The 26,376-nt window shown below is 43.0% G+C and overlaps 1 protein-coding gene across 1 annotated transcript in view; it reads right to left on the bottom strand.

Moving 5' to 3' along the window:
- Wdfy3 (WD repeat and FYVE domain containing 3) overlaps nt 1–26,376 on the bottom strand; it is a 183,264-nt gene that overhangs the window by 121,038 nt on the left and 35,850 nt on the right. The window contains exons 3-7 of the mRNA XM_028773634.1: nt 19,457–19,580; nt 12,076–12,185; nt 8,176–8,337; nt 3,352–3,544; nt 1,625–1,811 (exon numbers count right to left, since the gene is read on the bottom strand). Coding sequence (XP_028629467.1) covers nt 1,625–1,811; nt 3,352–3,544; nt 8,176–8,337; nt 12,076–12,185; nt 19,457–19,580 — 776 coding nt within the window. The remainder of the gene's footprint in view (nt 1–1,624; nt 1,812–3,351; nt 3,545–8,175; nt 8,338–12,075; nt 12,186–19,456; nt 19,581–26,376) is intronic.

The following is a 26,376-nucleotide window of genomic DNA, read 5'->3' as shown; positions in this document are numbered from 1 at the left end:
CATGAGAGGCCTGTCTGAGGTCATGAGGGGCCTGTCTGAGGTCATGAGAGGCCTGTCTGAGGTCATGAGAGGCCTGTCTGAGGTCATGAATGGCATGAGGATGTGACTTTTACTATGGCTTTACTGACAACACAAAATACTTGAAAGAGTCTCATTCTCTTAAAGGATTAAGGTTCATCAAGACTTTCCTTACTATAGATTAGTACTTCTCATCCACATAAACTTGGGAAATATAAAAAACTTGGGAATGGAGAAAAGATATGGTCAGCGCTATGACTCAGACAATAAGTTTCCTGTGCCAGTGTGCTTGCCAAGTACTGTTTGAGATCTTCACAGAATCTGTCTGTGTGTGTGATCAAGTCTGTCCCAACTCTCACCTCCAAGTCCTTCCACACCGCCAATCACCGTCTCCTCCCACTCTTTCCTACACCCAGTCTCTTTAGCCATGCTTGTACACGCTCGAGGACAAGGCCGGGGGAACAAGCAGCTGTGGTTTCTCAAATGATTTTCAACTAACGTCAGTCTCGACATTGCTCACTTTCCTACTATATCCACAATGGCATAGCCTCCTGCTTCTTTCCCACAATAGTGCTAACTCTGTGCCTGTAGCAGCTCTCCTTCAGAAACATGCTCCTGATATCACTCAGAGTCAGCCATGGCCCTGGCAGCTAACATGCTCACGTACTTCTTCCTCCCTATCAAGAGTCCTATCCTCTCACGACAGATGAAAGATTGCACTGTGCCCTTATGGATCTACGTTCTAAAGGAACGACTCATGTCCTATCCAGTGGCCATGCGCACAAGCCTTCTCTTACAGAAGAAGATGTATGTGCAGAAACACCGATATTAGCCAACAGCAAATAGAATACACTGCTTGATAAACTGTTATTTCAGGAAGTAAGTTTACAAATTAGTGCCGTCTTGTAATACGGAAAATGTTATTAAGCTACAAACCATACAAAGGACAGCTAGTGGGGGATGCTACAGTTTCTGCAAAATATGGACCTAGCCATTTTCCATGTGTGGTACTGAGTGTGGAAGAGGAGGCCAAACATTGAGCAGTGACTAATTTGTCTTACATATACACTTGTGCAGTCTCTACATAGTCGCTCTTGCCCTTAATAAAAATAACCAGAAGTTATATATATAACAATAATTAAAGAGGCCATGAACCTGAGAGGAATAAGGGAGGTGTAGCAGGGGCGGGGTGTGACCCAAAGGCAATACTCATAAATGAAATCTCAAAAACTAAGCAAAACTAAAAATATTAAACTCTCTCTTACACACACACACACACACACACACACACACACACACACACCTGTAAGTACTATAAAATGAGGAAAAGCAAAACTGTAATCAGGAAGAGCTCACACTTGCGAGCCAGGCTAACTGGTTCCCGGCCGTTTCTCTGGTTCCTGGGAAAGAGGCCACTCTGCTTGGCTGAGCCTAGATTCAGCACTGTGAGCAGCCATTTGATCGGCTCACTCAAAACTCACCTCCTGTCCTCTGAAGGAAACTAAGAATGAAAGGGGAGCGTCTACCCAAGTGTTTACTGACTACTTCTGATTAACCCATAGTTTCCACCAAAATTTAAAATGTGTCGTGAAGTTATGGGGTTTACCTGAGCAAGAGGTCACAAAGAAAATTATATCCTTGCCATATCCGAAAGTCATCCAGAAGTGTTTGGGAAACGTCACTGGAGTCTTTGAGGAAACAAGAAAGTCCCGCAAACATTTCAACAATTTCGAGGGGAGACAGGTCATCTGACTGCTGCATATTCTGAACACACGTAGACAAACATTCTTTTTCTGTAAGAATGAAAAATTAAGTATGTATTATTTATGGCCATTGCTTAAGGAAAAGAATAACGAACCATCAAGTTTTAGTGTCCGTGTAACACGGTACAGGGTAAATACATCTTCCTTATTCTAAGGGCAAACGAAGCTTTAGATTCATGGGTAGGTTCTCTAAGATGTAACAAAGGCTGACCCAGGAGCGTGTTGAGAAGAAGTTAACTTTTATCAAAGATCTGACATCACACTTTGATGTCAAATCTAAATCGCTGCGCACTGCCAAATGTTTTTGATTTTCTAGTGATGTATTCGGTTTCCCACATGTAGAAGAGAATAAGTAGCTGAATTAGTTAACTCAAGAATTTCAGGACTCTTTAGCATGTCTGGGTATCCATGCAAAAAAGGTAAGCCATTTGAGAAGCTACGGTAATTACCACTCTCACGAGCATCTCAGACGACAGATGATACTATACACATATTAGGCAGATAATTCTCTTTAACACTGATTTTTTAAGTCCACCTATTTTTATATATTTTGTATCAGAAAGAATATCTGGGTATTTATGAAATATCTTCAGAAACACTGGCAATAATTGAAGGGTTCTAGCAGGCCCAGCCTGGCAAACAGGGCTGGTAGGCCTGGCTCTCCCCCACTCCTTCTGCCTTAGATTACATTCCTGAAGCTGCCCCCAAAGGCTACTCCTTATTGACTAGTTCCTCTTCCTGAGGCTGACCACCAAGGTATAGCTATGAAAGTACTGAAGCCCAGCAAGCAAAAGCTTCCTTTGGCTCACCTAATTAACATGCCCAATCAAAATTCATCCTAACACAGGTTTTCTTTTTCCCTTTATAAACCGCCATTTATTTGCCTATGGGCCACCTGTCTCCCCTCTATCTAAAGGCAGGGGCAACTATCCCTTCCCTTCTCTCTCATCCCGTATCTCCTGCCTTTGTCTCTCATCCCCTGTCCTTTGTCTCTCTGGGACGAATAAATCTCCTTAGTGCTAAAAACTTCATCTTGGGGTGTCCTACACCAATCCTGGTCCTTACAATTATAGCACTTGAAAATACTTGCTGTTTTTGATAGAAGAACAAATTGGTCAATGATAACCTACACCAAATTAAAATTCAGCATTCACACAACAAAAAAGTAATTTTAACTTGTTCATATCTTGTTGATGTGGAACCTAAGAAAATCTCTTGCATCGGAAAGACCCAACAAACCAAGCCAATTCTCTTCCTCCTGGTAAATTTTTATATTATGTATCTGAAATACAGAACCCCGGAGACTGGACACACCCTCTCACAGCCTGGTCAGGTGGTTCATGACTGAGCTGCTCGCAGCCTTTGCCTTCATCTGGGAAAGGGTCTTGCTAAGTCATCCAGATTGGTCAGAAATTCACTTTGTGGCAGTGATGAACCTTGAATTCTCCATTTCCCTGCCTCAGCCAAACCAGCCCTGTCCAATTTTATGCATAATTAATTAATTGAAAGGCCAATCTTTAGGCAACCTAGAGATGACAAGAGAAAGGAGGAAGACAGTTGTGGTTCTCACCGTGAATATACTTCACCACGTTGACGCTCAGCCCATGGCGGGAGATGGTCATGAGGACCTCCCCTGCGCTCTTCCTCCATGGCAGGTTATAGGGGGGACACCAAGAGGTTATTGCACTGAATAAAAGCTGTAGGTCGTCCTTCTGGGCCAGCTCCTCCGCCGGAGAAACAAAACTGCAGAGTTTTACTAAAATCTAAATGTAAAAGAAAGGAGAGAGTGCAGTACAGAACTGTGATGGCAGGCAGGACAGAAACCGATACCAAATGTCACTCAGCTTCAGAAAGAGTGCTGGGCAGTCAGGACATCAGGACCACTGTTCGTAGGAATGTTACAAAGACAAAGTTACAGAGGGTTTAGGTGTGTAAAGAGAGTTCCCTTAAAAAAATATTCACTTCCCCGTCTTCCTTCTACTGTTGAATGATTAAGCACAAATCAGGAGAAACAGCAACACTGGACTGCATTTCATAGTTAAAACTTTAGTGTCTTTCTCTCTCTCTCCCTCTCTCTCTCTCTCTCTCTCTCTCTCTCTCTCTCTCTCTCTCGGTTTTTGAGACAGGGTTCTCCATATAGTTCTGGCTGTCCTGAAACTAAGTATGTAGACCAGGTTAGCCTGGAACTCACAGAGATCCCCCTGCTTCTACCTCTGCAGTGTTGAAATTAATTAGTTCCACCACAACTGTAAGTTTTAAACTCCTAATTTAGTTCTTTATTTGCACTGGTAAAATATAGTTTTTCTACTTTAAAAAGTGTAACTGACAAAATAAGACAGCTGAAGTAAACTAAGCATTAAATTGTTTCCATTTTATATACAAAGAGGAGATGTTCCAATAGTGTAAAATTACATCTAATTGACAGAAACTGCCTGAAGTCTTGCTTGCAATGGAAAACTCTAGACCACTGGTTCTCAACCTGTGGGTTGTGACCCCTTTGGGGGTCAAATGATCCTTTCACAGGGGTCACCTAAGACCATTGGAAAACACAGATATTTACATTACAATTTGTAACAGTAGCAAAATTACAGTGATAAAGTATCAACAACAGGAAAACTTTATGGACGGAGTCAACACAACAGGAGGAACTGCATCAAAAGGTCACAGCATTGGGAAGGTTGAGAACCACCACTGAAGCCATCAGCTCCAGAAATGAAGACGTTATAACTGTGATCTCAGAGCACACTAGTTCCGCCCACTCTAGCTCCGCCCTCTCTAGCTCTGCCCACTCTAGCTCTGTGCTTTGCTGCACCAGGGTCTGTTCCACAAAAGAAGTCCAAATAGATTTCGCCCTCAAAGATGCCTTTCTTGTGACCAAAGTTCAATGTCAGGGACAGTTAACTTCTCTTCTCTGTGCTCTACTCCCTCCTCTAAATATTTTTTGAGATATAAAATAATACAAAATTTTCCATCAGCTTAAAAACAGTCTACATGAAATGTGGGTGTCTTGAGGGCAGCAAGAACGTCGCTAAATAAACTAAAGAGAAGTATGTGGAAGGCAATGCCTGCAAAGCTACATTCTCCTAGTCCTACTTGAAGCCAAACTGTCTTAAATAACACAGGCTTCCTAGTTCATACCTGCCACCCCACAGGAGAGTGCAGAACTGAGGAGCGAGCCGGTGAAAGGCTCTCATGGTTAGCAGACACAGACATCTTCTCTACAAAGGTCTGGAGGAACTGCTGTGTGCAGAGCACCCACTGATGTGTGCATGCATCCTTTGCCCAAGCAGACACAGCATGGAGAGGCTGCACACGGAGGATGTGTCAGCTCTGTTTGTTTCTGCTTGTGGCACTGCCTTATGCAATTAGAAGGACAGATGCTATGCCTCTAATTCACAACAGAAAACAAACCAAAAATAGTAAAAACTAGGAAATAAAATCCACACTAAATCCCTGCTCTCAAAGTCACCTAGATTTAATGACTCCTTCACTGCTGAACCCTAAGATAACTGGCTCCCAACTTTACTGTCAAAATGACTTCTGCAAATAATTTAGCCCGATCTTTTCCCGTGGGCCGGAAGTGCAGTCAAATGCTCCTGCCTCTCCTCCCCCACAGTGCTTCTACTTGAAGGGAAGCTTTACAAAGGGCAACCAAGTGTAGTGAAGGAAGGACTGTTCACATCGACCAGACCGGGAATGCCTGCACGAAGCAGCAACCATCTGTCATATAACACAAACACGGAGATTACATCTAGCTTGAAACATTTAATAAGCTGTCTCAATTCGTTTCCTGAGCAAAATGATAGCTAGGGTGTGTAGCCTGGGATGGCAGGGAACAAAGGGACTGGAGCAGAGATGGAGCACTGGGCAGGGAGAGGACGGGGTCCCCGCCATCCATGGGAGGGGACAGGGGATGGGTCCTTGCCACAAGTGGGAGGAGACAGGGTCCTTACCATGGGTGGGAGGGGACAGAGGTCCTAACCATGGGTGGGAGGGGACAGGGGTCCCAGCCATGGGTGTGAGGTGATGGTGTCCTTGCCACAGGTGGGAGTGGGTGGGGTCTTCGCCATAGGTGCGAGAGGACAGGGTTTTCGCCATGGGTGTCTGCTGAGACATGACGTCAGATCTCACAATGTAAAGGGGGGGTCTGGTTGAAGCTTTCCTTTGCACCTTAACACTCAACAGCTGTAACACACGAACATGAGCCCTGAGCTAATTTAAAGTCAGCACCCATTGCTTTCCAACACCGGGTATTAATTAAGTTCTTAAAGAAAAAATGAATTATGCTTATGTAGATGCTAGAGTTAGAAAATCAACTTCTGCTGTGGCTTAAGGTCTTAGACATTTTTTTAAAGAAAGGTTTCAATGAAATGGGGCCAACATTAACCCACTACACTCAGCAAGATCTCCCAGCATCTTTAATTCCTAGTTATGGATTCCTTCACTTAATCCAACATCTGCTAACTGCCAATATAACCACTGAAGAGTAGTAAAGGCTCTGACGTTAAACAACTTCTCAAGTTACATGAAGTGAAGAGTTAGACGTTAGTTCAGGAACATGCACTGAACCAAGGGTTGAAAAGATTGTTTGTTTGTTTGTTGTATTGTTGTTTTTTTTGAGCCGGGTTTCAGCTAGCTCAAGATGGCTTTGAACCCCACTGGTACAGAGTCTGATCCTGAAGATCTGACTCCATCCCTCCTGCCTTCTAGGAATACAGGTGTGCACCTCCATGCAGGGCAGGGTGGGGCGGGGGTGGTGGTGGGGGTGGTGGTGGTGGTGGTGGTGGTGGTGTTTGAGCCCAGGACTTCCCGCCTGCTCTACTAACTGAGCTACATCTCCAGGCATCCCAAATATTTACTGAGGTGGTGTTCACTTGGTGATGCAGGTGTAACATAGCGGTCCCAGTGTCCTGGGCTCCATCCCTGCCGCAGTGGTGCCTTTTCAAGTCTACCACTCTCACTGTGCAGACTCCACAGCTGCAGCACACAGGCCACCACCCTTTACAGACATGCGGCCTCACCCAGCACAGAGCCACTGGCTTCTCTCCTCAGCCTCTGCTCTGGGGGCAATAGCAGCAAGCTGCCCTTAAAGTCTAGCCTGTGCTAAGAAAAGAACTGCAGCTCAAAACTCAAAAGCCTTTAGGCATACATTCTTTCACTCCATAGGTCACTCTGTAGGTGGGAAAGCCATATTCCCCGTCACATAACTTCAGAATCTTACATTTGAAGGTGCTATGATTGGGTTACCATTTGCGGAAGTCTTTGAAAACGTCACCAAATTGATCATTTTTAGCACAGCACATGATGGTCTGTACTGTTAATTACATGCACTGCTGTTCAATGGAAACGTAGGACTTTCAGTGTTTTTCTTTTTGAATGAATTTATCATTCAGTATTTGTCTTCTTGAAATAAAAGTGGTTTTTAAAAATTATATTGGTTCCATGAACACACTATATCCTCAATGGTTGTAGGTTTCTTGTTTAAAATTCTTTTTTCCTCTCACAAAAGAAGACCAAACAGGGCACCTGTATTATTGGGCCATTTTAGACAGGTCTTTTAAACCTTTGCTTACCCACCGTTCTATAAAAGAACAGTGACAGTGATAGGAAGGGGCTCCCCAAAGGGTGTCAGTGGCCAATGGAAGATGGCCGTAGCCAGTGGGAGGTGGCAGTGGCCAGTGGGAGCCAGTGAGAGATCGCAGAAGCCAGTAGGAGGTGGCCATAACAAGTGGGAGGTGACAGGAGCCAATGAAAGGTGACCATAGCCAATGGGAGGTAGCCATAGCCAGTGGCAGGTGGCAGGAGCCAGTGGCAGGTGGCAGGAGCCAGTGGCAGAAGCCAGTATAATTAAGAATGTTTTTTAAGTTCAATATTTACAAGCTCCGTGAATCCTATATATAAATAGAAATTACACAGACCTTGTCTGTATAATTATAAGGCATATTTTCCAAATCGCAATATGATAAATGAATGATTTTCCTTAGCAAATTGAATTTTAAAGACATTACTGATACTTCAAATGTAATTTTAACAGCTGGACCTGTTAGTAGGAACACAAATGCAGTAACACCTAACACTGTCTTCAAACGCCCCAGGAAAGTATTTCCATACTCCTGCTTTACATGGAAATGTAATTATGAGAGAAAGCCATATCATAATAAACAGAATGAGATTCCCTGAAAAGTAGAAGAAGCAACCAAGAATAGGGTGTGGTTGCTCCTAGAACCTCCGCATGTGGGAGCTGAGACAGGGCTGTGGGCTTGAGGCCAGCAAGGCCTATGTGAAAACCTGATTCAAACACACAGAACAAGGTGAAGCAGACCAGATGGGACATGTGCTTGTTCACTTTCACAACAGTTCCAGAAACAAGCGTGCAAACGAGCAGTTCCCTTACCTGGACAAAAGCTTTCTGGAGCAGTCCTCGGCGCTCTGCTAGTGGGAGCTCGCTCTGTGCGCCTCCACCTGCCTCAGGCACATGTGGAAGGTCAAAGAACAGATACAGACATTTAACCAGGGTGGAAGGCACTGACATCGTGGTCATGCAGTCCACGGTTTTCTGGAAAACAAACCAACAGAAGTGAGTAGATAGACAGACGGAAGCAACCCTGATGGGACAGCTGAGGACAGAAAGGAGGATGATCTACCAGCCACGCTAGTGCTTATGTGCAACAAGGAACTCAAATCCACCTCAGAGTGACTGGCAGTCAGTTAGTCATTTGGCCAAATTTGCTTCAGTCACATGTTGTGACTGGTTTGCTGATCCTGCGGTAAGTTATTTATTAAATGTGCTGCTTATTGACTAGGAAGTGGCTTGTTTCAAAGAACATGAACTTCCAGAATTTAAGAGAACCACACTTAATCAGAACAATGGTGAGACTATCCAATTTCCTGGGCATCCTCTCTCCTTCTCTCTCACAAATGAATAGAACTGTATATACATCTCAGGGTAAATATGATAGCTAAAATAACAGAATAAATACAAAATCAGAATAACCAAACCAAAACAAAACAAAACAAAAAAACAAAACGCTCAGCCAGGTGGCATAGGCTACAATCCTTGCTACCTAGAAGGCAGAGACAGGAGGCTCCCAAGTTCAAAGTTTATTTGGACAATAGGCCAGTCTAGTCAACTTACTGAGAGCCTAGATCGAAAGAAAAGTTAGTACAGGGCTGGAGATAAACTTAGGGGGAGAATTCTTGCCCTGAGTCTAATCGTATTACCAAAAAATAAATGAATGAATCAATCAATAGACTTACTAACCACTAAGTTGTATATTAGTATTGGTTGTACTACCATGTTTATCTTTATTCTCATTGGGTATTCCTGGGTGGAAGGACATCTGAGAGACAGAGCCATTGCCAAAACAAATGACACTGGATTATTTTCAAAGATTTGCAAGAAGAAATTATAGACAACCTTTTAGGAATCATTTCAATATTGCTAAGAAGTATGATGTCGTTAATTAAGTCCATGGTGCAGTATGGCATGAGGTTCTGCTATGGGAGGAACTGATATCTTCCAATTCACTTATCTGCTTTCTCATGAAACATATTTATCGAGTGTATGTGAGACAGTACATGCAGTTTCAAAGCTGCATGCAAAGACTTGGTATCCTCCCTTTCAAGGGCTCATACTCTAGGAGCATCAGGAGATCTAAGTAACTCCGACATAAACTCCCACTGACGATGGCAGCACATACAACCTAATAGGAACGGGAATGATCAACAATGTCTGGAATGAAACAAATAATTAAAAATAATTCAAGTAAGGAAATAACGCTGCCCGAAGACACATAGGATGTCAGACCATATGGTGGTGGTATATCTGAAGACACATAGGATGTCAGGCCATATGGCGGTGGTATATCTGAAGAACTCAAGAGTCCAAAATGGCAGACACTTTAGAACCACAAGAGTGACTCCTTGTTCTACAAACAAAAGGTTCACAGGTCCATGATTTATTCCTCAGAGTCAACACAATATGGCTGATACTAGAACTGCAAGGTCCTCACATTACAAAGAGAGCAACTGAGCCTCATACATTACACAGGCTGCTGTAGGTAGGAGAGCTAGCTGAGAGGGTCTGCTCAGTGACCCATAAACATGGGCTCATATTCTCCTAAACTGATGGCTGACCCTCAGCAAAGTATTACCAACAAAACAGAAGTGGAGCAGAATTCAGAAGCAAAATTCAAATCATCAGCCTGGAGTAGCATAGACCATAAACTAGCAGAGGCATCGATACGGAAACTGATACAGAGCCACAGGAGGGGTAAAGTCTGAAAAAATACAATAGTGGGTGATGGAGAGGAGAGAAAGCTTTGAGGGCAATAGCTACACAGACATTCCTGCAGGCCCTCCGTTCTGTCCAGGATCAGCTCACTTCTTCTCAACACCCCACACCAGGTATCCAACAGGTAGCTACAATCTTTCCCATTTCTCCAACTTTCCCAAATCCAATTCCTTCATCTAACCCTCAACCTCAAAATGTTTAATTCCAGCATTTCTAAAATGGAGGGGCTATACTTGTCCACACACAGCCCATCACCATACATCACTATACTCTACTGTCTCTCAGTCTCCTATATGTAGAGTCAGGTCTGTCACCATCTTGGTCTTGCGCTGGTGCCAGCAGAAAATGGCACTCAAACAAAAGCAGCACCTAAGGCACAGCACCGAACTTGCTTTTTAAGTGCATCATTTTCCAGTCAAGTTATCACTAGCTTCCCCTTCCCATTATGCAAAGCAGTATGGCTTTTCACTTCCATCTTATACAACCTGGCATCTAAACTGGCATCTCCCATTTGTCATCCTTTAAGTGATTAAGGCGCTACTAGACTCTTTTCCTGTTTTTGAGTCTTGGTTTCATTACACAGCCCAGGTTGGCCTCTAACTCACTGTCTAGCCCAGGCTGGTCTCACCCTTTTCCAACGTACTGCCTCAGCCTCTTGTTTATAGGTGTGTGCCACCATGCCAGGCTCTTTTCTTAGCTGAGAAGCTGCCTATGCATCAAGGACGGCGCTCATCTACATTAGTGAGTTTCTATAGTGCTGGTGTTACTGTACAACAGTCCACTCACAATGAGAAGACGAGCCTAGGTATTTATAGACATTCAGAAATACTTCCACGAAGCAGCCAGAACACATAGGGTATGGATGGCAAGTATTTCACTTAAATGTTAACATTTAAACAGCATACAATGATATGGGAGTACTTTAAACCAAATTTTGGCATGGTGGTGTAGAGGCATTTACAGGTATCATCAACAGCAGATGGAACTGAAAACTTTTCTAGTACAACCAGTCACTGAAACAGTGGTCCATGCCAGGACTATCTGAAGGTTCCTCAGGATGAGTAGACACCTCCTCTGGCCTGGGACTCGGGATATCTGGGATGCAGGGCTTTCTACGCTAAAAGGTAAATAGTTCAGGTCCTGAAGTCAGGACAAGTTGATACGGCAGGTTCTCTAATGGAATGTGTGGGCACAGACGAAACAGTAAGCTATAGAGAGCATGGGCTGTCCCATGGAAGAGACCCAAGCGCTGTGCTCAGGCTGCCAAGAGCTCTAAGACAGCAGCTGCTAGAGGTCCTGTCTCTGAAGTCCCCTTTGTCATTAGTGCCACTGCTAGTGACTGAGGGCCACTAAGGCCACTGAGCTTAGGAAACAGGCACCAGCATTAGTTTTCCTTCTTATAGATACCCATACTCCAGATTTTAGAAAACCTGCAAAAGCCTTCGCACCCCAAGAATGTCAAAGGACAAAGGTAAGGTGTGCAAATGGCTCAATCCTGACTGCACTGAACATGGATGAGGTCAGACACTTAGAACTGCATCAGGAGAGATAGACAGGAGTCTGCAGAATAAATCAGGTTAAAACATCCACCATCCTAAAACTCAAAGTGATACTGCTCCTAACGTGTAAAAATCAGAATCGCTCATCAATATTCTGTGTCATTTATTTATTAGCTTATGAGATTACACAAGTACACTTTTTAAGCCAGAAGTTTCCTGGCATGACTCAGGCATGCTGGGAGTGCTGGTGACTTCCCTTTGTCCACCAGTGGAATGACCACCATCTTGGTGTGTGCTGTGCTCCACTATGGTATGTTTATATGCATGACCACATGACCAAGATGGAGACACTGCCTAAGCCCTGTAATGCCTCATGAAATGGAAACAAAACACAGCTGCTCACGAAGCTGTCCTGAGAAGCAGAGAAGCAGAATCCACAGACCAGAAACAATCAGCACCGAAGGGCTCAGTTGCAGAAGGAACGCAATCCCTGCGCACTCACCTGACCAGAGGATGCCAGCAGGTTAATTGTTGTTAGGAGCATCCAGCCTCTACTGGCTTCTTCACTCTGATTGATCTCCAGGAACTGGACTATGGCCCGACTTGCAGCCTCTGTAAAACCAAAGAAAAGCCAGAAAAGAGTGAAATCCCTTATAAACTTGAAACACCCGTAAAACATACCAGGGGAAGGGTCGCAAGCACACATTTTATGGCAGCATTATTTCTTCTCTATGAAAAAAATTAAACACAATATTTTAATGGATATATTTGTGTACCTATATACCCTTATATCACTATAATGGAAATGTAAGAAGGAGGAAAAGCCCGTGATGAGCCCTCAGCAGCACTGAAGGAGGAGGTGAGCCTGAGCTACAGCTGCCTGGGAAGTAAGCGTGGCTAAGGACTCCCCAGTGAAGGCATCGAGAAAATGGGAACAAGACAGTCAGACCAGAGAGGGGCAGGGATCCAGCTCGACACCACAGGGCATGGCAGGTAACTCTGTTCTCATCATGCAGAGGAAGAGACACTCTCAAACACACCTCTGTCCAGAAGAACAGTAATGCGATTAGTAAATGTAAAATTACAAAGGCAGGCAAGCCAAGGGCTGTACCTGATCTAGGCGAGACAGAACAGAGCTAGACATACTACTTTAAGACTATCAACCTGAAAGCTCTGTGTGCATGGGGCATACTATGGGGCCAGTGACAATGGTAGTCACAGGATAAGAGTGGTATGTTGCCAGGCTCAGCGACCACAGGAGATTCTGGGGGTACACAACTATGTGAGAGGCTAGCCTGGGGAGATAGTAAGGTATATGAGCATCACTCACAGACTATAGAGCTAGAAGAATACTTGAAAGTCCATTTAGTCAGTTAGGACTTAACACTTGCCGGGACTGGCAAGACGGCTCAGCAGGTAAAAGTGCCCATTGCTAAGCATGATGATCAGATTCGATCAGGACGCACACGAGGAAGGAGAGAAATGACTCCCACAAGCTGTCTCCTAATGTCTACCCGTGTGCACTGGACACACATATAACGTATCACAACAAATCCTTTTAAGAGAGAAAAGAAAATGGAGAAATCTCTAGCCGTCCTCTTCATTTTATCAGCAGTTTGCCAATTTTAAGATCTGGCATGAATAAAAGTTGTCAGCTGGCAGTGGCTCCTGAAGGACTGGGGGAAGACGCCAGCATACACTTCACACTTCACCCTGAGGAAGCAGGAAGCAGACTAGAACCTAAAGCCTCAGAGGCGTCTTGTTTTTCTTCAGTGTAACACAGTTGAACATGTTTGCTTAAATAACAATTCAAATCTTATTTATGATGCTGTGCTGGGCATGTTCATCTTAACAGGAACCATTAAACCGTTTGTTCTCACTGAGCTGGAGCTGTGTAAGAACAGTTTTAGGACCTATATTCTAGCTTATTCCGTTTTCACAGAACTGGACGAGTTATTTCTATTAATAAGCCCCTTCTGGTAAAAAGTACAAAATGGACAAGAAGTAATTTGCCTACAGCAAACTCATATTTAAATCCAAGCTATCTAGTCTGCAAGAAATAAAGAAAAATATGTAAGAGAGACAGAGACACACAGAGAGAGAGAGAAAGACAGACAGACAGACAGACAGATGACAGACAAGAGTTCTGTTGTTCAGGCTCTGACTATGCAGGCAGGAGGGCCTGAGTATGGCTTCCAGAGTTCAGGCTAACAAAAGAGAAAACAAGGACATAGCGTGTGTGACAGACAGTGTATGTGGACAAGGTGCCTGAACTTAGGATTCTGGCTAATGCAGCTGCAGTTACCTGTAGAAGTTCTGTATCAGACTGGGGCCTTCAACATTTACAGGAAGGGGAGGGACTCAGGAGAGTCCCTGGGAGACTGTGATGGTGGCTGGGCTAAAGGGTGTCAGGAAACAACCTCTGGCTTGTGCCCAAGCAATCCTAGTTAAATTCAGTGGGTTAGGAACGAAACAGACATGAAAGCAGGGGAGGGTTAGAAAGGAAGATGTCCTGAGAAAGGGAAGGGAAGAGAGACAGGAATGGGAAGTGATTAAAATTCATTATATACAAGTAAAAGATTGTCGAAATTAAAAAGAAGAAAAGCTGGATTTGTGAGGAGAGGAGAGCAGCCTATGGTGAGGCCCAGCCAGTGAGACCTTGTCCAACAAAACAAAACAAGACAAATAAATAAAATAAAAGCAACACCCAGACAACAATCCCCAGGCTGGTCTCTGGTCTCAACATGTGTGTACATGTTTGTGCACATGGGCATGTACATTGACACATTCATACATGAACTGAAAAAACAAACAAACGAAGCCAGAGCAGTCAAGAGAAACTCAATACCTGAGGCGCTACAGGTGCTGTGGTGACTATGTTCCTGTGCTCATTAACTTTTGCTCTCTAGTCTTTCTCAAGAGCACATATGCCACGAGGACAGATTCCTCACTAAGCCTTGATAAATTGTGGTCCTGGTCATTGACCAAACACAGTATTGCCACTAAGAGTATGCTCAGTAAGTACCTGCCAACGGGCCTGACCAGAGCATAGGAAAGATGTCACAGTGTCACCCAGATCCAACTCACTATGGGCAGCTGGGATTACTCAACATGAAGGGGGAGGGGAAAAGAGCTTGTACCTCACGAATTCCCGACAATCTTATTATACAGAAAAGAAAAAGGATCATCACTCAGAAAACTACTTCAGCAACTGTAGCTTGAAAATCTGTTGTAAAAACTGAACTGAAACTATTTCTTGCAAGGCTACAAAGAAGCCACTGGCACAGGTCAGAAACCATATGGCTCTTCCCCTCAGAGTAATTACACAGATGCAAGATAGACACGTCTCCACGTAGCCGAAACTCCTGACCAGACCAAATGCACTCTTTATAACTGGGAACTGTTATTTTAAACTGTGCACTTCCAATTTCATAAAGCAACATCTTTAGAATCTGACTTGTACTTCTGACCATGTCTAGTCTCCTAGCATGCTGGCACATTACCTAACAACAACACTGGTCAGGAAAAGATTTGGTCAGTGCCCACAGTATTACTCACAAAGGAGAAAAAAGATTTTTAAAGTGACTTATTACATCTATCTGTACAATACTAAGCATTTATACTTGAAAGAGATGAGCAGTTTTTTATTTGTATTATTATTATTACCATCATCATGATTATGGTATGTATGTGTGGGCACTCATGTATACATGCTTGTGCGAATGCACATGTGGTCACACATGTACAAGGCCTTACACAGCATGAACACAGAAGTTAGAAGACAACTTTGGGAACTGGCTGTCTCCTATCACCATAGGTTCCATTGACTGAACTTACATCGTCAGACTCTTCCCAACTGAGCTGTCTTGCTGGCTCTATCTGTCTCAGTTTTGCGACAGGTTCTCATGCAGCTTCATGAGCCTTGCTCCCCTTCTCCCTCTGCTTCAACCCTCACTGCTATGCCTGGCAAGGACGTATTTTTTTATATATTTTGTCTGACAGTAAACATTAAGAGACTCTTCATGGTTTAAAAGGGCTAGGGGGTAAGGGGACAGGCATTGTCTGGTAACAATACTCATGCTCCGTGGGAATGTCAAATAAATAAAATAGTGAAAATAATCAAAAGAACAAAGTCAGTATGATCCTTCACTGTGTCTCTTCAACACTTTTGTTAAACAGCTCTTTTGGAGCTGGTAGGAAAGACCTAAGTTATAGCAGCAGTATGGTGCAATTGGTGCCAGGCTTTGAATCACATATCCAAACCAATGAATAGGTCTAGACACCTTTGTGGCTGGATGATATGGAGAAATCCCAAACCTCCCTGGAAAAATGAGTTATTAGGCTGGAGAGAGAGAGCCAGGTGGTTTATTACACATACGGCTTTTACAAGACTTGGGCTCAATTTCCAGCACCCAAATGGGAGAGTTCACAACTACATGGGACCCAGGTCCTGCTGTGGAGATGCCTTTTCCTGGTCTCCAAAGGCATCTGCAATCACACGCACAAACACATCACACACCCATATCCACACAGGGAACTAAAGATAATGACCTTAAGCAGCAACAAGAAATGGATTATATTACAAATATATGCAGAAGAACCTTCCACTTTAACCTGCCAATTTCAATCTATTGTCATTTACGATTAAAAGGATCCCCCCCTTTTTATTTAAGTGAGGAAGCAAGACATGTAAACACGAACTTCATTTATAGCGTCTTTAAGACTTTTTGTCCAGGCTGAGGATGTAGATCTGTGGAAAATCAAACTCCTTACATGAAGCCACAAACATTGCATCTGTCTTTTAACTTCAGTGATATTTAACAAATCTAAGCTGAATGATGACTTAAAGGTTTTAGCATTAGTGAAGACACACATGAACTCAACTGAGTTACAACAAGTGGTGCAAGTCCCATGTTTGCCAATGCAATCAAGAGAAACAGACAAAAACAAACAAACAATAAAACCCAACATGGAGATAGTAGAGCATGAGTTAGGTTAACAAGGCAAAGAACGACGCAACCTTAGCAACCTTAAGACAGACCAGACAACCAGTGAGTTCCAGAAGACAGATTTAGAGTGACTGAAGTCCACTTCCTACCTCCCTTTGTGAAGTACCCTGAAGGCACAAGCCGTTGGTTCCAATTGCACTCCAGGATGATGGTGTAAGTCAAATTAGTAGTATTACTGCGTTCATTTTATTAGTGGATTAAAAAAGCACTAAACAGCCTTGGCTTTCTCACAAAACAAACAAACAAACAAACAAACAAAAATGAAAACAAACAAACGAAAAATCCAAACAAAAGAGAGAGAGAGAGATCTGTAAAGTTACAGATCTCCATAACCTCTATTCTTGCTTCTTTTTATGTGCCACATGTGCACGCCGTGGGAATGGAATTAGCTGATGGTGTGGAGCACAGCACACTGTTTTTCAGATTGGAAAGAAAGGCTGGGATGTCTTACTGGGGATCCACAGCAAGTCTCCAACCCTGTCGCTGGAGGACTGGGCCTCTCATCACCCAGCTTCTCTCTTCTTGGCATGGTGCCCCTGGGGATTGCACTACTGGTTTTAACCAGAGCCTCTGCATGTATCGATGTCACCCATGATATACTGAAGATGTAATTGTGCACAGAGAACTCTTAGGAAATATATATAAGCTTTAAAATGTTAAAGCTAAAATTATATAAATGCTCAAAATATGATAACTATATGCCTTAAAGTCCCTTAATAACCAGATGCCAGCAATGGGAAAGTAAATGAGGGCATCCTGAGATTCTTGCATTATTGTGTTGAATTCTTGTATTATTCTTGCTATGTCCCGGGTTGCTATAAATACTTCAAAATTAAAACTTAAAATATTTGCATAACTACTACTGTAATTAAGAGTGACATATACTCTCTATTTCAGATATCTGTCATCTCACCAAAAAGACTGTCTTATGTATAAAAGATCTTTAAGAAAACAAACTTGTAGTTAGTACCTCATCTTCCTGCAGACAGCTCAGCATGAAAGGACATCAATAATGATGACAGAGAAGCCAGTGAAATAAGCCTAGGGACGCTTCCTAATCTCAGATGTCATTCCAGACAGAAAATACAATGAGCAGAGCTAACGTCACAGAGAGATTTCCCTTCCTGCCACCTGTCCTCAGCTACACAAATCTTACATGACAAATCTTCGTTCTGACAAAATTCACTAGAATAAGAGTGTCTGCTAAGAGAGGGTCTAGTCCCACTTTGGATGAAGGAGGGAATGGGGTCAGATGCTTTAACCGTCCCTTTCATTAGACACTTTTCAGTACAGATGTAATCAAAGCCACCTGCTTCCAATCTAGCCATTGAATCATCTCACATGAATGGATTTAATCCTCAATTAACGACATTCTAATTACTCCGCAGACTACATAATGACCTTGGGTTAAGATGAATGTCTCCAATCACATATTTAACTCTATTTGCTGAAATGCTACTGCTCTGGTCTGAGCTGCCATGTCCACTGTGAAGTGACACACAGATGGGGCATCTGGGAAGAAAGCAGGGTGAGATCTGGTCCTGAGGGTGAGTCCCTCACAATGGGATGAGTACACACCTTAGAAAAGTCCTGAGGGCTCCTAGCTTTCTCTCTCCTAGCTGAGTTCAGGGAGAGAAGGGAGCTTTCTGTGAAGCAAAAAAATCACCAGTACACAGGAAGGAAGCAGACACTTAATACAGAAAGTGCACAGCCCTCCTCCTCCTCCCTCCTGTTGGCCGTCTACACTTGACCTTAGCAAAAGGCCACAAAGCGATCCCTGCTGGCTTCCAAACTCCCAAGTTAGATATGTCTTCTAAGAAGAGTCTGGAATAATTCTCTGGGATATCTTTCTTTCATTTAGAGAAAAATCACCAAGCAAATGGCTCAGCAAGACAATCTTACTCTGACCTCATGTACCAGGTTCCAGCCACAACTGGGACATTTTGTCGAAAGGAGGATCAATCCAATCCTTGTCCCAGATGACTGCCTCCCGGGCTCCTGCAGAATGACCTCGCCGGCCTAACCCCTGACTTACCAAGGCAACTTGCAGAGGGAAAAGTTCATTTCATCTTACGCTTCTAGGCAGGAGTCCATCACCCAGGGAAGTCGGAGGAACTCAAGGCAGGGGACAGAAACAAAAGCCATGGAGGAATGTTCTTTACTGGCTTGCTCAGCCTGAGAGTCTCCTGTACCTCCTAAGACCGTGGGCCCAAGAGTAGCATTGCCTAGAGAGCTAGCCTACACTCCATTCAGTGAACTGAGCCCTCTCGCATTGCCTAGAGAGCTAGCCTGCCCTCCATTCAGTGAATTGAGCCCTCTCGCATGGATCATTAACCAAGAAAAGGCCTCACAGGTCAATCTAGTGAGAACATTGTTCTCAACTGAGGTTCCTTCTTCCTAAGTGATTATAGCGTTTGTCAAGCTGAAAAAACTAAACAGAGTGGCCCTTAAGTTGCTTATAGTGTAACAGGAAACACACACACACTCACACACACACACACACACACACACACACACACACACACATCACTCATGAAGCTGAGAAACAAAAGAGTAGTTTGGAAGGATGAAAATGCTTTGATTACAGCAGTCAAGAACGTTCCACCAAGAAAGCGTGACTTAATCCCAGCAGTGAGAGAAACTGAGGTAAGGACTGTCCTTGGGGGAGGAGCTTGGTCAGGATAGGAATGCAAACACAGTCATCTCTGCAGGCTGCAGAAGCTCATGCTGATCAAAATACAGAAAGGAAGCAAGACTGAAGGGGAGAAGCTGGGTGAGCAGATGGTAGACTGGCCGGGATCGAGAGACCACGGAATTTCAACAGCACTTTAAGACAGCTGTCTGGCCTCCACTTAGGTCTGCTTCTGTAAGTACCTGTGGATTTGTTTGAAGCTCTCCTCCGAATCTCTGTCACCATTAGTCGGGAGACTTGTGTTGTGAACTGCAGAAGGTCGGAAAATTTTTCTGTCATTGTATTTGGTGGAGCATTTCCAAAAACCTGTGAATGAGAGAACACATTTAATGAGGTGCTACCCCTTTGTTTGTCTGAAATTATCAAGCTCAAAATGTGATGTAACCTGAAGATCAAGTTACATGAGTGCAGTTACATTTACTCTGAACCTGCTCACACCTAAAGATGATGGCTTTTGAAAGATCACATCTGGACACACATCTTTATACATACCAATGTACCGAGTATATGATTAACTAAGTCAGACGGAAAAGTCTCACTGACAAACCTCAGAAAATGCAACTCTCTGAGGAGACCTGACTGAGACCTTAGGGAGATGTCATGAAAGGGGAGGTTCTTTGATAGGAAGAAGCAGGGGCTGACAGACACTGAGCAGAGCTCATCCCCTCATTTGATATTTCACAAGTTTCTAAACTCTAACCAGTCATCCCTAATAGGAGGCTATCATGAAAAGGACAAAGCAATGGGTAGAAAGCTCGTAAATAAACTTGCCTTCACGAAAACTTAGGAAAAATGAACTTTGGAATAAATAATTCTTAAAGGTGAGCTGGTGTGGGCTGAGGAAAGACAGATGGAATGACAGCCCATCATAAGAAAAGTATCGTTTTAATAACTACAGAGGGAGATGTAATGGGAATTCTGTCTGTTAGGCAGCCATGGCAGTTCCCATTTATAACACTGTATTCATATTATCAATATCCCAATGATAAAGAGATCGAACACAACTCACAGACTTTCCCAAGCTAACACCACATTATGTTCTTGCAGGAGCGCTCCTAAGTAAGGCTGGTTGTTTGTATGTAGACTGTTCCTACAAGCAAACACTACCTGGAGATTGTTAAAAAACACTGGGGCCGGCTGAGCGGTGGTGGTGCAAGCCTTTAATCCCAGCACTTGGGAGGCAAAGGCAGGCGGATTTCTGAGTTCGAGGCCAGCCTGGTCTACAGAGTGAGTTCCAAGACAGCCAGGGCTACACAGAGAAACCCTGTCTTGAAAAACCAAAAAAAAAAAAAAAAAAAGAACAGTGGGGCTGACGAGTATACACAACTATATCCCTAGCTCAGGAAGCTTGGATGGGGACCCACGAGACCAGAGCCAGTCTGTGCTACATAGTAAGATACTGTCTCAAAGCCAAAAGCAAACCAAAAATAAACCAGTAAACAAAGAGCCAGAGCAACACAGAGGGACCTATATTGTACTCACAAGGTTTGGTTCAGTTAGTCAAAAGAGAAAAATCTAGACAATCATACTTCTCCTGTCCATCCCCGAGTCTCCCTATAACAGACTCATCATGCATGTAGACTGTGCACATATGAACTTCTCAGCATGTCATACATTTATGTTATATGCATATGAAAGTCTCAGCATCTGTCATACATGAATGCTATATGCATGTGAACTTCTCAGCATCTGTCATATGTATGTATATCCATATGGACCTCTCAGTATGTCATACATGTATGCTATATGCATATGAATGTCTCGGCATCTGTCATACATGTATGAATGTGAGCATCTCAGCATCTGTCATACATGAATGCTATATGTATGTGGACTTTTCCATACAATAAAAGACTTTATCCCACAGAGCCTAACAACATCTGAGAAAACCTCCTATATTCTTACATTGATAACTGCTTCAAACTAGCCTAAACATAAGAGAAGCCATGTGCAAAGGCTGCTCTGCTCAAGCGGTAACCTGTTCCAGCAACTGCATAAGAGGAATTTTTAGAGTTCAAAGAACAAACTGTTTTTACAGAACTCCTCAATTCTTTTCTGCTACAGGCTTGCTTGCTTGCTTGTTTTGTTTGCTTGCTTGCTTGCTTGATTTGGTTTCTTGAGACAGGGTTTCTCTTTGTAGCCCTGGCTGTCCTGAAACTCACTCTGTAGACCAGGCTACCTCAGACTCAGAGAATTCACCTGCCTCTGCCTGCTGAGTGCTGGGATTAAAGGTGTGCACCACACCATTTGGCGTCCCCCACCCCCACCACAGTTTTTAAAATTAAAAAAAAAAAGTAGTTTATTCGTACATATGTATGTGTGTTTTGCCTGCACTTGTGTATGTGTACTGTGTACATAAAGACACATTTGCCTGGGGTCTGTGGAGGCCAGAAGACTGCACCAGATGCCCTGGAACTGGAGTTATGGTCTGTTCAGAACTGCCATCTGGGGCTGGAAACTGAGTCTGGGCCCTTTGCAAGAGAAGTAAGTGTCCTTAACCACTGACCCATCTCTCCAATCTTTTAGTTAAATCTATTGACTGTTAAATAAGCTGCATAGCTCCCTTTTCTGTGACACTTGTGTCTGAGCTCACAGCTTCAAGCATGCATGCAAGTATCTCTCCCAGCTGGGCTATACTGCAAGCAAGACCAATATACCTCAACAAACTACAAAACGGATAAACATTCAAACACCTACTAATGAGGAACACTTGAGTTCTTACCACTTATAAGAGTTGAAAAAAGTTTATAAAAGAAACAGTCATGTCTTCTATAGTATAAGAATGTAGTGATTCAAGCAAATGTGAATTTTATTGCTTTATTTTTATCAAGAAATCTTTTCAAAAGATTCAAAAGTATTCACAAATAGTTCCTGAGCACTCTCTATGTCCCAAGCGTGATCTAAGAGTTGTGAACTCACAAGTAAACGAGGACTGTACTCTATAATCTAGTGTTCATCAAGGTCACATTGTAATCCAGATGACAAATGGTAAGCATACTAACTTAAAAAATTATAATGGCCCAGTGTACTCCCTAGTAACTAACACTAACACACACACACACACACACACACACACACACACACACACACACAGAGAGAGAGAGAGAGAGAGAGAGAGAGAGAGAGAGAGAGAGAGAATAGCACATAGCACATAGACTATAATTTCACTGTTTATAATTTTATAATTTATGCCTATAATTCTATAGCCTTGGAGGATCGAAACCACAGAGAGATTCTGCTTCAATAAGCAAAATAACTATTAAAGTTAAGGGTTCAGCTCAGTGGTAGGGCATGTACTTAAAATGTAGAACTCCATAGGTTTTACTCCCTACTACCAAAAAATAAACAAAAATATTGAAATTAAAATGAATTTAAGGGGCTAGAGAGATGGCTCAAGCAATTAAGAGCATTTGCTGCGCTGGCAGAGGACTCAAGTTCAGTTCCCACAGTAGGAGGCTCAGCATTGCCTGGAGCTCCAGTACAGGGATCTAATGCCCTCTTCTATGCACACACACATTTAAAAAAAAAAAATCCCAAGCATGGTAGCATTCACCTTTAATCTCAATGATTGGGAGGTAGAGACAGGTGGATTTCTGTGAGTTCCAGGATGGCCTGAGGTACATACGGATGCCCTGTCTGCAACAAAGAAACAAACAATGCCTTTAAAATGAAGGTAGCCATATGCTACAAGGACTGAGGACAGATGTCCAGGGAGGAAGGCTGTGATAGACAGACGGAAGTTTATCTGAGGAGATGACGTGGAACAAGGAGGGCGCTGGTTGATGCTGGAGTGAGGGCAGAACTGTGCAAACCTTGCAAGTACCAACGGGGTCACCGTGGCAGAGAAAGGATGGAGAGTCTGGGTGGCTTGGACCAAGGTAAGATGGAAGAACCCAGCAGTAAAACTCCAGCATGGGGAAGATGATCATACAGGAGAAACAAACAAAAGCCTGTTCTTGTGCCTGACTGCAGTATTGCCATCCATAAATGGCAGGCAGGCAGGCTTCACCGCCTTTAACCAAACAAAGCTACACCACATAAATGTGTGTTAGGAAGGGGGGAGCATGGAGCATGAGCTGTGAGGACACGTGGGTTCCAGGCACGTGTTCTTGAATGCTCTCTCCCGTCTCTGTCTCTCTGTGCATCTCTCTTCCTGTCTCTGTCTTTCTGTCTCTCAGTCTGCCTCTGCCCGCCTCTCTCTCTCTCTGTCTCTCTCTCTCTGTTTCTCTCTCTCTGTCTCTCTCTCTCTGTCTCTCTCTCTCTGTCTCTCTCTCTCTGCTCTCTCTCTCCCTCCTCCTCCTCCTCCTCCTCCTCCTCCTTCTTCTCTCTCTCTCTCTCTCTCTCTCTCTCTCTCTCTCTCTCTCTCTCTCCACCCATTAAGGGAGACAGTCAAGGAGACTCAGACTCGGCACATTTAACACAAAAAGGGTGGTTATATAATAAATCTGTGCCATTTGTGACCCAGACTGTAAGACGTGGTGGGGGAGGGATATGGCAGATTTGAGAAACATAAACTACTGCATAGCACATTCAATAATAACAGTACTTCAAAATAACAAGGATTTACAGTGTTTCTAGCAGTGTTCAAATGCTTGAGACTCCATTAATTAAGGTCTAATTAAACTACAGAGCGGGGGTGCTTACCCTCCTCCCGTCACAGCTAAGGGGATTAAGGGTCAGCGAAGGTAACCTATGCCACACACAGAGAGAACAAGACAACAGATGAGGCCACTCTGACTCTGAGAAGCACTCAGTACAGTTTGTTTCCTCAATGAAACTCTGTCTGAGCCCTATCCCTGTAACTGCATACTTTATGCCCTTAGGGAGACATACAGAACTTGACTTGGTATTAAAAGAGTTATTTTTTGGGTTAGTTTTTAATTTTAACAGTGTTGTGAATCAAGCCCAGGACCTCACACATGTGAGAGACATGTTATTCCCTAAGCCCCCTTAAAATACTAATTTTTAATATCTACCTGAATATTGAAAAATTTCCTAGCACTTGAATGAAAATATATTTGGCATATTCAGAGAAAATAAATTAATGGTGTTATTTAACAATATGCATAAATTGGGACCCCAGTCTGTATTTGTTACTGAATGATATTATTAAACAAGAAGAAAATATAGGGAATAAAAGAAGTTGGAAGGTTTACAAAATCTTCTGCATAGGGTATTTTGTTTCTTAAATATATACAATATGTACAATACTGACCAATAGTCCTTAAACAAGTGTTATGGATATAAAAGATGCAACAAAACCCATAATCTATTTGAATTTGAGATCTTTTTCTTACCTGATTCTAAGCATGTGTGGCCCTGACTAAAGCCAACAATTTTAAAACCAAATGTCATTTGTAAGGGATTTGGACAGTCTTCAACTTAGTTACCTCTCAAATAAAAGTTGGAAATACTTTCAAAAGCAAGAAGAATCTCTGGAGGATCGAGTTCATAAATATTAATTTCAAAATAAGCCTATGATGATATACTATGATAATTAACAATGGCCTTTTATGAAATTTCATAGACAATAAAAACATATTTATTTTGAAAAGTTTCATTCTGAGTATTTTTTTTTCTGTGAGGTTTTGCTCTTGGACATAAAGGTTAATTATTTTTGAGAATGCCAAGTAAATATTACCCTCTGTTCTCAGACCCTCCATAATCAGGGGATAACAGCAGCTGCCCTGCAGGACCATGGAGCCCATGGGAGGCATTTCAAGCACTGTACATAAAGCCTGGCCTAGAAAAGAATACTCAACATGTCAACACCAAGCCATGTCTCGAGGGGTAAAAAGTCACACACTGAAACAACACAGACAAACTTTAGAAGCTATCTGTACAGAGAAGCCTGTGTCAAACCATATGACAGTTTGCTCAGCATGAAGCACAAATTAGGCAAAGTCACAAAAAAAAATCAGCTCACTGTAGCAAACACCATATGATCTGGCTGGCCATAACGCCATACCAACTCATTCAATTCGCCAAAAATATTTCCTGTTAGCAGAGTATGTTCATGCACAAATGGCCAAACATTACTAAGCAAATAATTATTAATTTGTAGATTTAATAGAAATGGAAATTTGTGCTTCTTAGTGTTCACCCAATGAGTGCAATTTGTATATTTTAATCAGTCATAATGGTTTAGGAATTACATCTAATCCTTACATTACTCGGGAATTTCCAAGGAAGCTAAGTGTACCTCTGTGGTAGAACATTTGCCTAAGCATGTAAGGGGCCTTCCCACCACACACACATGCACACGCACACACAATCAGTTCACTGAACCAGGAGTGGGTATGTAGCTCAATAGAGCCCACTTTGGATTTGAGTCCTATAATAAAACATACATGGGGTGGGTAGCTAGGTACTGACTTAAGCGTGGGGATATAGCTCTGTGGTAGAGTCTACATTAGATCTGAATACTACACACACACACACACACACACACACACGGGGGGGGGGGGCGGGGGGGGGGGCGGGCGGGAGGGAGGGAGGGCGGGAGAGACAGAGACAGAGAGAGAGAGACAGACAGAATACCAACTTTCTGATGGCCAAATACATCATACAGAGGTTTAGGGAACTGTATCTGCTAGTACTCTAATCATGCAAAGTCAGATATCACGTTAGAGTTGGTGTTAAGAGCTCAGAAGTGAGCTGGGCAGGAACTCAGGGGTACACTACCTGTCGAGCACACAGGAGGCTCTAAGTTCCAACCCAAGAAACTGCAATAGAAAAGCTGAAAGCAATTCTTGTGACTGCTTTAAACAGTTATCGTGCTTTTGAAATGCTCACAGTCTGAGAGAACGGAATTATCTTACAGTAATCAACAGCCAGTAGAATATCATAAATTTTTAAAAGACAACTATGAAGTAGAAAAACAAGAACATCTTACAAAGTTCTTGTAAATTTTACTGGTTTCAGTAAGATTAATGACTTTTTGAACAGGGCTTGAATCGGTGGTATGCTCATAGCCAATTTCCGCTCCCACTTTTTTTTTTTAATTATTAATCATTTTATTCGTTTTCATTTCAAATGATATCCCCCTTCCCGGTTCCCCCCCTCTAGCCCCATCCCATCCCCCCTCTCTCCTTTGTCTCTA

The sequence above is a fragment of the Grammomys surdaster genome, unplaced genomic scaffold, assembly GCF_004785775.1.
Source record: "Grammomys surdaster isolate TR1022 unplaced genomic scaffold, NIH_TR_1.0 233, whole genome shotgun sequence".
In the NCBI taxonomy this organism is placed as follows: Eukaryota; Metazoa; Chordata; class Mammalia; order Rodentia; family Muridae; genus Grammomys; species Grammomys surdaster.
Note: the sequence above shows the minus strand (reverse complement) of the source record. Positions and strands in the feature narration are given on the sequence as shown.